We start from the raw sequence: 16,071 nt of genomic DNA on the forward strand, positions 1-16,071 counted from the left end.
TGAGCAGGACCTACGACCCTGGAGAATAGTTTAAAACCTCTTGCGACGAGCAATCCCGGATCTGGGATCGTAATCATAGCCTCAAATCAATTAGCATAACGCAGCGGACATAAATACCCCTAGAAACTTTTCCTATTCATGAAAATCGCAAATGAAATGAAATAAATATATTCAAACACAAGCTTACCTTTTTGTTAACAACACTGTCATCTCAGATTTTCAAAATATGCGTTACAGCCAACGCTAGACAAGCATTTGTGTAAGTTTATCATGGCATAATGCTATGCTAGGCTCTGCTGGCAGCAGGCAACATTCAAAATTAACTCCATAATATCGACAGAAACACGGCCAACATTCTTTAGGATCCATCCTCAAGGTGTTTTTAACATATATATTCGATAATATATCCGTCGAGGCAATTGGTTTCTCATAAGAAGCGATTGGAAAAATGGCTACCTCAGTATTTTACGCAAGATTTTCTGCGGGAGACACCATGTGACCACTTGCTATATATGGTCCCTTATGGATATTCTTCAATGAAAATGCGTAAAAAGACGTCACAATGCTGTAGACACCTTGGGGAACACATGGAAAACGTAAGCTCATTCGTAGCTCATTCACAGCCATATAAGGAGTCATTGGCATGAGGCGGTTTTAAAAAATGCGTCACTTCCTGGTTGGATTTTTATCTGTGTTTCGCCTGTAACATCAGTTCTGTGGCACTAACAGACAATATCTTTGCAGTTTTGGAAACGTCAGAGTGTTTTCTTTCCAAAGCTGTCAATTATATGCATAGTCGAGCATCTTTTCGTGACAAAATATCTTGTTTAAAACGGGAAAGTTTTTCATCCAAAATTTTGAATAGTGCCCCCCTAATGCATAACTGGTTTTAAGGGTGTACGAGGGGGCGTCTTCTGCTTCGGTAAACTGGGGCAAGAGTGAGACTCTGTTATGTGGGGCATGGAGGGACAGGGCACCTCCGCAGCTTCCAGGGGGGTGGCAGTGGGGCTGTGAGTGACTCAAGATGCTTGGGATGTAACTGGGCTCAGAGGGGTGGGTTAGGAAGAACTGGGAAGGACTGTCACAAGCGGTGGTGTTGAGGCTGACGAAGTGGAGGTGGCTCCTCTCCCAAGCGGTGGTGTTGAGCCTGACGAAGTGGAGGTGGCTCCTCTCCCAAGCGGTGGTGTTGAGGCTGACGAAGTGGAGGTGGCTCCTCTCCCAAGCGGTGGTGTTGAGGCTGACGAAGTGGAGGTGGCTCCTCTCCCAAGCGGTGGTGTTGAGGCTGACGAAGTGGAGGTGGCTCCTCTCCCAAGCGGTGGTGTTGAGGCTGACGAAGTGGAGGTGGCTCCTCTCACAAGTGTCATACAAAGGGAGGGTGCTGATCATCAACAACATGGCATCATCCTATGGCATAAATTGACCATTCTCAACCCCCTGGTGCAAGTTAGTGAATTTTTTCAGGTCGGGGCATCACTGGCTGAGGGAGGCGGTGCTGTACCTGCCTGTTCAGGAGGGTGAACAAGGCCTGGTGGACCTGGAGAGCGCAGGTGCTACTGTACCGTACGGAGGGCTGGTGGTTTGGTGCTGGATCAGCAGCTGTTCTTCATGAGGCCAAAGAGACTCAATACAGCAGGGGTCTCATTTCTATGCTGCAGTACTGAGGGCCTGGAAGATGCTGAGGCCCACACGAGAGGGAGGTGTGGCGCCTGGACCGTGGGTATAGGAGGAGCACATCTTCCACAACCCACTGATCCCGTTGAGGTCTGCTCATTTAGCCACCCTGCAGGGACCTTTAATCTCTCTAGGGGGTGTGGGATGCCACCGTCCCACCTGGCCAACATCGAGTGAAATTGCAGAGCGCCAAATTCAAAAACAGAAATACTCATTATAAAAATTCTTAAAAAATACATGTGTTATACATTGGCTTAAAGATTAACTTCTTGTTAATCCAACCGCGGTGTCAGATTTCAAAAGGGCTTCACGGCAAAAGCATACCATGCGATTATCTGAGAACAGCGCCCAGCAGACAAATCATTACAAACAGTTACCACCAGCCAAGTAGAGGAGTTACACAAGTCAGAAATAGTGATAAAATGTATCACTCACCTTTGATGATCTTCCTATGGTTGCACTCACAAGACTCCCATTTACTCAATAAATGTTTGTTTTGTTCGATAAAGTCCCTGTCTATATCCAAAAACCTCATTTTGTTCGCTCGTTTTGTTCAGTAATCCCACAGGCTCAAAGGCAGTCACAACAGACAGATGAAAAATCTGAAAAGTATCAGTGAAGTTCGTAGAAACATGTCAAATGATGTTTATAATCAATCCTCAGGTTGTTTTTAGTCATAATAATCAATAATATTTAAACAGGACAATAGCTTTGTCAATATAAAAGGAAAACAAGAAAGGCATGCTCTCGGTCGTGCGCATGAAAAACCTCTGGGACACTGAATGCTCCACTCATTTAAAGTGGTCTTACTCCCTCATTTTTCAGAATACAAGCCTGAAACAATTTCTAAAGACTGTTGACATCTAGTGGAAGCCATAGGAAGTGCAATTTGAGTCCTACGTCAATGGATACTGTAATGGCATTCAATACTTCCTGAATGGGTTTTTCTCAGGTTTTCGCCTGCCATATCAGTTATGTTATACTCACAGACATTATTTTAACAGTTCTGGAAAGTTTAAAGTGTTTTCTATCCAAATCTACCAAGTAAATGCATATCCTCTGGGCCTGAGTAGCAGGCAGTTTACCTTGGGCACGCTTTTCATCTGGAGGTGAAAATAGTGCCCCCTACTCTAGTGAGGTTAATGGGAACAGGTTTGTACATCAGGCGGGAAACAGTGAGGAGGGGTCTGGAGCAGCCTGAGGAAGGGCCACAAACATTTTCACAACTGCAAGTGACAGTAGAGCCTGGGGGAGTTTGAGGAGGCGCTGGGTAAGGTGCTGTACACCCTCAGTGTCAAGGTTAGACACATCAGGAGCCTAGCAGGAGTGAAGGGGCATCAGTGGCAGGGGATTGTGGGGGATGAGTGCATGGCAGGGTATAGGTGGAAGGTCTGTAAGGTCCCAGTGCTGGAAAGGTTGGGGGTCCTCCAGTGGGGGCTATTACATGGAGCCCTGGACACCAATAGCTGGTTGGCTTGGATTGACCTGGGTGTTGGGGAGGGATGTCCGTTTTCTGCAATGGCAGACTGTTTATCTTTTTTTTGTGCTGCCAGGGTAATGCCATTACTGTTGATGCCTTAGTGTTGAGATTGAGTTTTACAAAATGATCAAGTGTGTGGAGATGTTTCAGGAGGTATGGGGGCTCAGGGGGGCTGTCTGTATGGCTGGAGAGGAGGGGTTGGATGTACGGTTGGAACGTGGTGCTGGATGGTGTATTGTACTCTGACATTGGGTACTGTATAATGTGATTGTGTGGAGGTTGTGGTGGCACAAAATGTGCTTTTAGGAGGGGTTAGTGTAATGAGGATGGCTCATTAAAGTAAGACAAGTCAGTTCTGTCTCTCTCTCTCTCCCTCTCAACCTCTAAACAGCGCTCTGCACAGGCAGCAGTGGAGGACAATGATCAGATCTTCACTGAGCTGATCCACTCCATTGAGAGAAGGCGCTCTGAGGTGAAGAAGCTGATCAGATCCCAAGAGAAGGCTCAGGTGAGTCAAGCTGAAGGACTCCTGGAGCAACTGAAGCAGGAGATAGCTGAGCTGAGGAAGAGAAGCACTGAGCTGGAGCAGCTCTCACACACAGAGGATCACATCCATTTCCTCCAGGTAACTAAACTGCCTTGATACATGTGATACATCATTATTTTTTTGTCATATATAAATATATATATCTCTCTCTCTCTCCAGAGTTATCAGTCTCTCGCCAGTATCAGTGTATCTTCAGACTTACCCAGCATCGTTGTCCATCCTCTTCAGTACTTTAGAGATGTGAGTAAGACTTTGTCTGAACTGAGAGAAAAAGTAGAAGACTTCCTTAAAGGAGAATGGACCAAGATCTCCACTACAGGTGTGTTGAAATTCTACTACAATACTAGGTCCTGTAAATCCAAACGGTAGTGCAATAAAAGGTCCTACAGCCATCACCTTAGACATGTGGAATATCAAATAAAATTGTATTTCTCACATGCTCACATGCTCACATACAACAGGTGTAGACCTTAGTGTGAAATGCTTACTTACAACCCTTAACCAACAACGCAGTTGAAGAAATATGGGGTTAAGAAAACATTTACTAAATTAAATAAATAAATAACTAAAATAAAATAAAAAGTAACACAATAAAATAACAATACCGAGGCTATATACAGGGGGTACCGGGACCGAGTCGATGTGCGGGGGTCAGGTTAGTCAAGATAATTTATACAATGGCCGGGTGGCTGTTTGGTTAATTGGTCAGCAGTCTTATGGCTTGGGGGTAGAAGCTGTTAAGGAGCCTTGAATATGGTATGATGATAACATTCCTTCTTTCTGTTAATGTGTTTGTGTGTCTGTAGTGAATATAGTGGATGTTGTACTGCCTCCAGAGCCCAAGACCAGAGAACAGTTCTTACAATGTGAGTTTTTTTATTCTGAAGTACCTAACAGTTTCTTTTTACTGACACTCCTAACAATCCCTGTGGAAATGTATAGCAATAGTAGATCTAATCAAAGACTGGGTATCTATCTGACTCCTCATATTTCTCTGATTTGATCTCTGCTCTGCTCTAATCAAAGACAGGGTAGATACAGTATCTGACATAACTTATTGTTCTAACTCTCCTCATTGGTCTCTGCTCTGCTCTTCTCCCAGATTCCTGTCAGCTCACACTGGACCCAAACACAGCACACACACGCCTCTCTCTGTCTAAAGGGAACAGAAAGGTGACCTATACAGGCCAAGTCCAACCATATCCTGATCATCCAGACAGATTCACAAATGACTTGATGGTGCTGTGTAGAGAGGGTCTGTCTGGACGCTGTTACTGGGAGGTGGAGTGGAGTGGGCTGTGTGTTATTACAGCAGTCTCATATAAAGACATCAGCAGAACAAGGAGAAGTAATACATTTGGACTCAATGACAAGTCCTGGAGTTTACACTACTATAGTGATGGTTATTGGTTCAGACACAATAGTGTTAGGACGAAAGTACCAGGCGTTCAGTCCTCCAGAGTAGGAGTGTACCTGGATCACAAGGCAGGTACTCTGTCCTTCTACAGTGTCTCTGACACAATTACCCTCCTCCACAGAGTCCAGACCACATTCACTCAGCTCCTCTATCCTGGGTTTTCTATCGATTGTATTTTCTCTGGTACTGCTGAGCTGGTTAAACTGTGGTAAGGGCCCATTTACTAAATTAATTAAAATTATTCAAATGCAAAGTTTTTATCTTGTACATCAAAATTCTGTCCTGTGTTTTGTCTCTATGGTACTTCTGAGCTGGTTAAACTGTAGTAGGGTCCACATAGATACTAGTCATGCTGGTGTAATCTATAGCTGAGCTGGTTAAACTGTAGTAGGGTCCACATAGATACTAGTCATGCTGGTATAGTCTATAGCTGAGCTGGTTAAACTGTAGTAGGGTCCACATAAATACTAGTCATGCTGGTATAGTCTATAGCTGAGCTGGTTAAACTGTAGTAGGGTCCACATAGATACTAGTCATGCTGGTATAGTCTATAGCTGAGCTGGTTAAACTGTAGTAGGGTCCACATAGATACTAGTCATGCTGGTGTAGTCTACAGCTGAGCCGGTTAAACTGTAGTAGGGTCCACATAGATACTAGTCATGCTGGTATAGTCTATAGCTGAGCTGGTTAAACTGTAGTAGGGTCCACATAAATACTAGTCATGCTGGTATAGTCTATAGCTGAGCTGGTTAAACTGTAGTAGGGTCCACATAGATACTAGTCATGCTGGTGTAGTCTATAGCTGAGCTGGTTAAACTGTAGTAGGGTCCACATAGATACTAGTCATGCTGGTGTAATCTATAGCTGAGCTGGTTAAACTGTAGTAGGGTCCACATAGATACTAGTCATGCTGGTGTAGTCTATAGCTGAGCTGGTTAAACTGTAGTAGGGTCCACATAGATACTAGTCATGCTGGTGTAGTCTATAGCTGAGCTGGTTAAACTGTAGTAGGGTCCACATAGGTACTAGTCATGCTGGTGTAGTCTATAGCTGAGCTGGTTAAACTGTAGTAGGGTCCACATAGATACTAGTCATGCTGGTATAGTCTATAGCTGAGCTGGTTAAACTGTAGTAGGGTCCACAAAGATACTAGTCATGCTGGTGTAGTCTATAGCTGAGCTGGTTAAACTGTAGTAGGGTCCACATAGATACTAGTCATGCTGGTGTAGTCTATAGCTGAGCTGGTTAAACTGTAGTAGGGTCCACATAGGTACTAGTCATGCTGGTATAGTCTATAGCTGAGCTGGTTAAACTGTAGTAGGGTCCACATAGATACTAGTCATGCTGGTATAGTCTATAGCTGAGCTGGTTAAACTGTAGTAGGGTCCACATAGATACTAGTCATGCTGGTGTAGTCTACAGCTGAGCTGGTTAAACTGTAGTAGGGTCCACATAGATACTAGTCATGCTGGTGTAGTCTATAGCTGAGCTGGTTAAACTGTAGTAGGGTCCACATAGATACTAGTCATGCTGGTGTAGTCTATAGCTGAGCTGGTTAAACTGTAGTAGGGTCCACATAGATACTAGTCATGCTGGTATAGTCTATAGCTGAGCTGGTTAAACTGTAGTAGGGTCCACATAGATACTAGTCATGCTGGTATAGTCTATAGCTGAGCTGGTTAAACTGTAGTAGGGTCCACATAGATACTAGTCATGCTGGTGTAGTCTACAGCTGAGCTGGTTAAACTGTAGTAGGGTCCACATAGATACTAGTCATGCTGGTATAGTCTATAGCTGAGCTGGTTAAACTGTAGTAGGGTCCACATAGATACTAGTCATGCTGGTGTAGTCTATAGCTGAGCTGGTTAAACTGTAGTAGGGTCCACATAGATACTAGTCATGCTGGTGTAGTCTACAGCTGAGCTGGTTAAACTGTAGTAGGGTCCACATAGGTACTAGTCATGCTGGTATAGTCTATAGCTGAGCTGGTTAAACTGTAGTAGGGTCCACATAGGAACTAGTCATGCTGGTGTAGTCTATAGCTGAGCTGGTTAAACTGTAGTAGGGTCCACATAGGTACTAGTCATGCTGGTGGTGATGGTCCCCAGATGTGATGATCCTTTCTGCTCTGTTTTCTTTACAACATATACATTTTTGACTGATTTGATCTTCAGAGATTTCATGCATTAAAATACAATGTTTAAATCTTGAATTTTATTGTACCTTTTTTAACTAATTTGTTCTTATTAACTAAGTCAGTTAATAAGAACAAATTCTTGCTTACAACGACGGCCTACCCCGGCCAAACCCTCCCCTACCCCAGTCAAACCCTCCCCTACCCCGACCAACCCCTCCCCTAACTCGGACGACGCTGGGCCAATTGTGCACCGCCCTATGGGACTCCCGATCATGGCCGGTTGTGATACATCTCGGGATCGAACCTGGGTCTGTAGTGACGCCTTTGACCGCTGCGCCACTCGGTAGGCAATCTCTATGTAGTTTTCCTCGGTGGCTTGGAACAGATAGTAACTAAACTATATTGCCTGGTTTTCCGGACACAGATTAATCCTAAAAAGAATGTTCAAATGTTGCCTATTTCTGTAGACAGGCTGGACACATCAAGAGTTAGAGTTAGGGGAGGGTTCGAATTAGGGGAGGGTTTGGCCGGCTGAGATATCCTTGTCCCATCGTTCTGTAGCAACTCCTGTGGCGGGCTATGAGCATGCACTCTGACACAGTCACCAGGTGTATGATGTTTCCTCCGACATAAAATATATTTTTTTGTGGATGGGTATAATTTGTATGTATAAAATAGTCATATTTAAAATGACTAAATCTGCGATTTTTTTTATACATTTGTTTAAATTTGTCACGACTTCATCCGAAGTCAATGCCTCTCCTTGTTCGGCCGGTGTTCGGCAGGAGACTTCGCCGGTCTTCTAGCCATCACCGATCCATTTTTCATTTTCCATTTGTTTTGTCTCGTTTTCACACACCTGGTTCTCATTTCCCTCATTATGTGTTGTGTATTTAACCCTCTGTTTTCCCCCCCATGTCTTTGTGTGGTATTGTTTATTCTGTGTTCATGTATGCGCACATTAGACTGGTTTGCGCTAGGTTATGTTCAACCCGTATTTTGTATTTCATGATAATTTGTGCCGTGTGCTTTTGGTTCGCCAAAATTAAAAGTTCCGTGTTGCTACCAACTATCTGCTCTCCTGCGCCTGACTTTCCTACAGTCCTTAATGTATACCTTGACAGAATACCACACCACCTACGGAGTCAGCAGGAGCAGGTACCTATGGTAGCGGAGTCGAGGAGCGCGTCCATGAGCACAAGGCGTTGATTCACCATCTCTGCACCGCCATGGACCGCATCTTCCAGACGATGGATCGCTGGGAGAGACAGGGAGGTCCTAGTACCTCCCCCAGTACAAAAGGGGTCCTCACTACCCGTCCCTCCTGTACCCGGTTCCAGTGGGATGCGTCTCGCCCTTCCCGGGGAGTATGATGGGACGGCGGCACGGTACCAGTGCTTCCTACTGGACCTCTACCTGGGCACCGTTGGCCACCCTCGTTTCGTATCTCTCAGCGAGAGCTCTGGAGTGGGCCAATGCCGTGTGGGGAGAAGGGTTCACACGCCGTTTCCGGGCAGTCTTTGACCTTCCGCCCGAGGGTAGAGCGGCGGGTGAAAGTCTGTTCCACCTGAGGCAGGGAACGAGGAGCGCCCAGGAGTTCTCACTGGAATTTCGGACCTTGCCTGCCAGAGCGGGATGGAGCGACAGGGCCCTCATCGACCACTACCGTTGCAGCCTACGCGAGAATGTCCGTCGGGAGTTGGCCTGCAGGGATACCACTCTTACCTTCGACCAGCTGGTGGACATGTCCATTCGGTTGGATGCCCTGCTGGTCACCCGCAGACGTCCAGAGAGGACTCTGTTGATTCCCGTTCCCGGCACCACCGCTCCGGTGCCTATGGAGCTGGGAGGTGCTGCGCACAGGGAGACCGGAAGAGAGGCTTTCAAGTGTACCATCTGTGGCCGCAGAGGTCACACTGCTGGTCGGTGCCGTGTTGGTTCCTCTAGGGTTCGAGGCAGCAGGCAGGGCACTCTGGCGTCACCCCAGGTGAGAAGGCACCATTCTCACCCAGAGCCCTCTGTTACACACGTGGTTTTGTTTGTCCCTTTTCCTGAGTTTTCCCCGCATTCCAAGCATAAGGCACTCGTCAATTCAGGCGCGGCTGGGAATTTTATTGACAGATCATTTGCCCATAGTCTAGGGATCCCCATCGTTCCCGTGGATGTGCCCTTCCCTGTTCATGCCTTAGATAGTCGACCATTAGGGTCAGGGTTGATTAGGGAGGTCACAGTTCCTTTGGGCATGGTGACGCAGGGGGGGTCATATGGAGAGAATTAGCCTCTTCCTTATTGACTCTCCTGCATCTCCCGTGGTGCTGGGCCTACCCTGGATAGCTTGTCATAACCCAACTGTTTCTTGGCCACAGAGAGCTCTCACGGGGTGGTCGTGGGAGTGCTCAGGTAGGTGTTTAGGAGTTTCCGTTGGTGCTACTACGGTGGAGAGTCCAGAACAGGTCTCCACCGTGCGCATTCCCCCTGAATATGCCAATTTGGCTCTCACCTTCTCCAAAAAGAAGGTGACTAAATTACCACCTCATCGACGGGGCGATTGTGCGATCGATCTCTTGGTAGACGCTGCACTTCCCAGGAGTCACATGTATCCCCTCTCACAGGCGGAGACGTAGGCTATGGAAACATATGAATCCCTGCATCAGGGATACATTCGGTCCTCCACTTCACCCGCCTTCTCAAGTAGATTTTTTGTGAAGAAGAAGGAGGGAGGTCTGCGCCCGTGTATTGACTATCGTGGTCTGAATCAGATCACGGTGAGGTATAGTTACCCGCTACCACTCATAGCCTCAGCGACAGAGTCAATGCACGGGGCGCGCTTCTTCACCAAACTAGATCTCAGGAGCGCTTATAACCTGGTGCGTATCCGGGAGGGAGATGAGTGGAAGACGGTTTTGTCACTGGAATTTCATAATTACTATTAATTATACATTAATTAAATCACTCTGTCTATTTTATAAGAATTTGTAAGATTCCTATTTGCATAAAATAGACAGAGACCAGTCTTATCAAAATTAGATAGTAGTATTTATTCTCGGAGCGCGCTGCCATGTAACCACAAACAACAGTTTATATACAAAATACACTGCTCAAAAAAATAAAGGGAACACTTAAACAACACAATGTAACTCCAAGTCAATCACACTTCTGTGAAATCAAACTGTCCACTTAGGAAGCAACACTGATTGACAATAAATTTCACATGCTGTTGTGCAAATGGAATAGACAACAGGTGGAAATGATAGGCAATTAGCAAGACACCCCCAATAAAGGAGTGGTTCTGCAGGTGGGGACCACAGACCACTTCTCAGTTCCTATGCTTCCTGTCTGATGTTTTGGTCACTTTTGAATGCTGGCGGTGCTTTCACTCTAGTGGTAGCATGAGACGGAGTCTACAACCCACACAAGTGGCTCAGGTAGTGCAGCTCATCCAGGATGGCACATCAATGCGAGATGTGGAAAGAAGGTTTGCTGTGTCTGTCAGCGTAGTGTCCAGAGCATGGAGGCGCTACCAGGAGACAGGCCAGTACATCAGGAGACGTGGAGGAGGCCATAGGAGGGCAACAACCCAGCAGCAGGACCGCTACCTCCGCCTTTGTGCAAGGAGGAGCAGGAGGAGCACTGCCAGAGCCCTGCAAAATTACCTACAGCAGGCCACAAATGTGCATGAGTCTGCTCAAACGGTCAGAAACAGACTCCATGAGGTGGTATGAGGGCCCAACGTCCACAGATGGGGGTTGTGCTTACAGCCCAACACCGTGCAGGATGTTTGGCATTTGCCAGAGAACACCAAGATTGGCAAATTCGCCACTGGCGCCCTGTGCGCCCTGTGCTCTTCACAGATGAAAGCAGGTTCACACTGAGCACATGTGACAGATGTGACGTCTGGAGACGCCGTGGAGAACGTTCTGCTGCCTGCAACATCCTCCAGCATGACCGGTTTGCTCGCCAGAGGCAGCCTGACTGCCATTAGGTACCGAGATGAGATCCTCAGACCCCTTGTGAGACCATATGCTGGTGCGGTTGGCCCTGGGTTCCTCCTAATGCAAGACAATGCTAGACCTCATGTGGCTGGAGTGTGTCAGCAGTTCCTGCGAGAGGAAGGCATTGATGCTATGGACTGGCCCGCCCATTCCCCAGACCTGTATCCAATTGAGCACATCTGGGACATCATGTCTCGCTCCATCCACCAATGCCACGTTGCACTACAGCCTGTCCAGGAGTTGGCGGATGCTTTAGTCCAGGTCTGGGAGGAGATCCCTCAGGAGACCATCCGCCACCTCATCAGGAGCATGCCCCGGCGTTGTAGGGAGGTCATACAGGCACGTGGAGGCCACACACACTACTGAGCCTCATTTTGACATGTTTTAAGGACATTACATCAAAGTTGGATCAGCCTGTAGTGTGGTTTTCCACTTTAATTTTGAGTGTGACTCCAAATCCAGACCTCCATGGGTTGATAAATTTGATTTCCATTGATCATTTTTGTGTGATTTTGCTGTCAGCACATTCAACTATGTAAAGAAAAAAGTATTTAATAAGAATATTTCACTCATTCAGATCTATGTGTTATTTTAGTGTTCCCTTTATTTTTTTGAGCAGTGTATGACATCATTGGTTCTAGAATGAATCTCCTCCTCTCGACCAAGACAAACAGGTTTAAAAGTTCTTTCCGACCTACTAGCGCACACACATGACACACAATATAACTGAAATAACTCTTGACCCCTCACCATTATCCATCACCACTTAGCTGACAGTTCCAGTTAACGGAAAACCTGGGAAAGCATTCACTGCCTTATCTAAACATCCAAATCAAATCAAATGTATTTGTCACATACACATGGTTAGCAGATGTTAAAAACCTGCTGGGGCTAGGGGAGCACAAGGAGTTCCCTAAAGGGAACACCCCCTCCCATTCAGCTGAAAAAAATATTCTTTAGAAATCCAATACAGCAAATGAAAGATAAACATCTGTGTCCGATTTTTAAAATGTTTTACAGCGAAAACACAACATATATTTATATTAGATGACCACCAAATTCAAAGACACACACAGCCATTTTTCACAGTCACAAAAGCATAAATATAGATAAAATGAATCACTAACCTTTGATTATCTTCATCAGATGACACTCATAGGACATCATGTTATACATGTATTGTGTGTTTTGTTTCATAATGTGCATATATATATATATATATAAAAAATCTCAGTTTACATTGGCGCTTTACGTGCAGTAATGTTTTGATTCCAAAACATCCGGTGATTTTGCAGAAATACTCACAATAAACATTGATAAAAGATGTGTTTTTCACAGAATTAAAGATAAACGTATCCTCTATGCAACCGCTGTGGCAGATTTTTTTTAAACTTTACGGAAAAAGAATAATCTGAGAACGGCGCTCAGAACCCAAAGAAATAGCCGCCATTTTGGCGTCAACAGAAGCTACACAAAAACACTACAAAAAGCACGAGCAATTCCTCCAAACAAAAACTCAAAAAGTTCCGTTACAGGTCGTAGAAACAAGTCAAATTATGTATGCAATCCATATTTAGGAAGTTTTAAACATTAATCAGCAATAAGGTTCCAACCAGAGAATTTCATTGTCTGAAGAAACCCATTGGAACGCGGTGATACAGCCCGACAGGATGCTCTCGATTGTGCATCTGTAGAAGTTTGTGAGTGCTTTTGGTGACAAGCCGAATTTGTTCACCCTCCTGAGGTTGAAGAGGCGCTGCTGCACCTTATTCACAACGCTGTCTGTGTGGGTGGACCAATTTAGTTTGTCCGTGATGTGTACCCTGAGGAACTTAAAACTTACTACCCTCTCCACTACTGTCCCATCGATGTGGATAGGGGAGTACTTCCTCTGCTGTTTCCTGAAGTCCACAATCATCTCCTTAGTTTTGTTGACGTTGAGTGTGAGGTTATTTTCCTAACACCACACTCCGAGGGCCCTCACCTCCTCCCTGTAGGCTGTCTCGTCGTTGTTGGTAATCAAGCCTACCACTGTAGTGTTGTCCGCAAACTTGATGATTGAGTTGGAGGCGTGCATGGCCATGCAGTCGTGGGTGAACAGGGAGTACAGGAGAGGGCTCAGAACGCACCCTTGTTGGGCCCCAGTGTTGAGGATCAGCGGGGTGGAGATGTTGTTACCTACCCTCACCACCTGGGGGCGGCCCGTCAGGAAGTCCAGTACCCAGTTGCACAGGGCGGGGTCGAGACCCAGGGTCTCGAGCTTGATGACGAGTTTGGAGGGTACTATGGTGTTAAATGCTGAGCTGTAGTCGAACAGCATTCTCACATAGGTATAACTCTTGTCCAGATGGGTTAGGGCAGTGTGCAGTGTAGTTGAGATTGCATCGTCTATGGACCTATTTGGGTGGTAAGCAAATTGGAGTGGGTCTAGGGTGTCAGGTAGGGTGGAGGTGATATGGTCCTTGACTAGTTTCTCAAAGCACTTCATGATGATGGAAGTGAGTGCTACGGGGCGGTAGTCGTTTTGCTCAGTTACCTTAGCTTTCTTGGGAACAGGAACAATGGTGGCCCTCTTGAAGCATGAGCTAAATTGCGTCGGTTCAACCATAGGTTAACTACCCTTTCTGCTTACTTAAAAAAAAACACTTCCAATCTTCTGGCTGGAATGGTATTTATTTAATTTAATTACCCCTTGTTTCAGGCTCCACAATCCCTCACTTATGAATTCATATTGTCAATAAGATATAATAAAACAGAGTATAAGGTTACTTAGTTACAGTTCTATTTATAATGCGGATATTGTTTAGTCATTTATTCATAAAATTCCTAACAGGTTTTCAGTACCACCTCTGGGCACTATGAGTACCTTGTCATGCCGTACGTGTTGATGAATGCTCCATCAGTCTTCCAATCATTTGTAGATGAGATTTTCAGGGATCTGCACGGGCAGGGTGTAGTGGTGAATATTGATGACATTCTGATATACTCCGCTACACTCGCCGAGCATGTGTCCCTGGTGCGCAAGGTGCTTGGTCGACTGTTGGAGCATGACCTGTACGCCAAGGCTGAGCATGACCTGTACGCCAAGGCTGAGCATGACCTGTACGCATTGCAGCCATGCGTAATTGGCCGACTCCCACCACGGTAGAGGAGGTGCAGCGGTTCATAGGGTTTCCCAACTACTACCGGAGGTTTATCCGAGGTTTTGGTCAGGTCCCGGCTCCCATTACCTCACTGTTGAAGGGGGGCCTGGTGCGCTTGCAGTGGACAGCTGAGGCGGACAGGGCTTTTAGTCGCCTGAGGGCTCTGTTTACCTCGGCTCCCGTGCTGTCTGATCCGGATCCCTCTTTGGCGTTCATAGTGGAGTTGGACACGTCCGAGGCTGGGATAGGAGCGGGATAGGAGCTGTGCTCTCTCAGCGCTCGGGTACACCACCAAAGCTACGCTCCTGTGACAGACGCACTGTCCCGGCTGTATGACACAGAGGAGCGTCCCATGGATCCCACTCCCATACTCCCGGCCTCCTGCCTGGTGGCGCTGGTAGTGTGGCAGCTGAGAGGTTATGTTTCCTCCTGCTCGGTGTGCGCCCAGTGTAATGCTCCTAGACACCTACCCAGAGGTAAGTTACACCCCTACCTGTTCCACAGCGGCCATGGTCACACCTGTCGATCGATTTCCTGACCGATCTTCCCCCATCACAGGGAAACAATCCTTGTCGTTGTGGATTGTTTCTCTAAATCCTGCCTTCTCCTCCCTCTGCTCGGACTCCCTATGGCCCTACAGACTGCGGAGGCCTTGTTTACGCACGTCTTCCAGCACTATGGGGTGCCTGAGGATATAGTGTCTGATCGGGGTCCCCAGTTCACTTCAAGAGTCTGGAAGGTGTTCATGGAACGTCTGGGGGTCTCTGTCAGCCTTACCTCAGGTTTTCACCCCGAGAGTAACGGGCAGGTGGAGAGAGTAAACCAGGATGTGGGTAGGTTTCTGAGGTCCTATTTCCAGGACCGGCCGGGGGAGTGTGCAGCGTTTGTGCCCTGGGCAGAGATGGCCCAGAACCCGCTCCGCTACTCCTCCACTAACCTCACTCTCTTCCAGTGTGTATTGGGGTATCAGCCGGCTCCTTGGCATCAGAGTCAGACCGAGGCTCCTGCGGTGGTTGACTGGTTCCGGCGCGCGGAGGAAACATGAGACGCCACCCATGTCCACCTTCAGTGTGCCCTGCTGCGCCAGAAAGTGGGTGCAGACCGTCACCGCAGTGAGACCCTGGTGTTCACACCGGGGGACCGGGTCTGGCTCTCGATCCGAAACCTGCCCCTCTGCCTGCCCTGCCGGAAGCTGGGTCCGCAGTTTGTGGGGCCATTTAAAGTCCTGAGGAGAGTGAACGATTAGGTTAGTGGTATGTTATAGGTTACAGCTTCCCCCCGATTACCGCATTAACCCTTCATTACATGTGTCTCTCCTCAGGCCGGTGGTGGAGGTTCCAGGAGGTTCCTCCGGACATCGAGGGGGCCCCGGCGTACTCCTTTCATTCCATCCTGGATTCGAGACGTCGGGCAAGGGGCCTTCAGTACCTCGTGGACTGGGAGGGGTATGGTCCAGAGGAGAGATGCTGGGTTCCACTGATCTAAACTGACTGTCTAAAACTGACTGTTGAATACTACTGATCTAAACTGACTGTTGAATACCACTGATCTAAACTGACTGGCTTAAACTGACTGTTGAATACCCTTGATCTAAACTGACTGTCTAAAACTGACTGTTGAATACCACAAATCTAAACTGAGGGTATTAAACTGACTGTTGAATACCACTGATCTAAAGTGACTG

General features: G+C 46.9%; 1 protein-coding gene across 3 annotated transcripts in view; it reads left to right on the forward strand.

The window, feature by feature from the left end:
* LOC109897721 (E3 ubiquitin/ISG15 ligase TRIM25-like) overlaps nt 1–5,524 on the forward strand; it is a 39,607-nt gene extending 34,083 nt beyond the window's left edge. The window contains exons 3-6 of one of the 3 annotated variants that reach the window (XM_020492257.2): nt 3,543–3,776; nt 3,858–4,017; nt 4,505–4,564; nt 4,801–5,524. In XM_020492257.2, coding sequence (XP_020347846.1) covers nt 3,543–3,776; nt 3,858–4,017; nt 4,505–4,564; nt 4,801–5,327 — 981 coding nt within the window. In that variant the 3' untranslated portion in view covers nt 5,328–5,524. Of the gene's footprint in view, nt 1–3,542; nt 3,777–3,857; nt 4,018–4,504; nt 4,565–4,800 lie in introns of those variants that run through there. The other 2 variants (XM_031833057.1, XM_031833056.1) reach the window with 2 other exon arrangements.
* The last annotated feature ends 10,547 nt before the right edge of the window (nt 5,525–16,071 follow it).

This window comes from Oncorhynchus kisutch, linkage group LG10 (genome assembly GCF_002021735.2).
Source record: "Oncorhynchus kisutch isolate 150728-3 linkage group LG10, Okis_V2, whole genome shotgun sequence".
Classification (NCBI taxonomy): domain Eukaryota; kingdom Metazoa; phylum Chordata; class Actinopteri; order Salmoniformes; family Salmonidae; genus Oncorhynchus; species Oncorhynchus kisutch.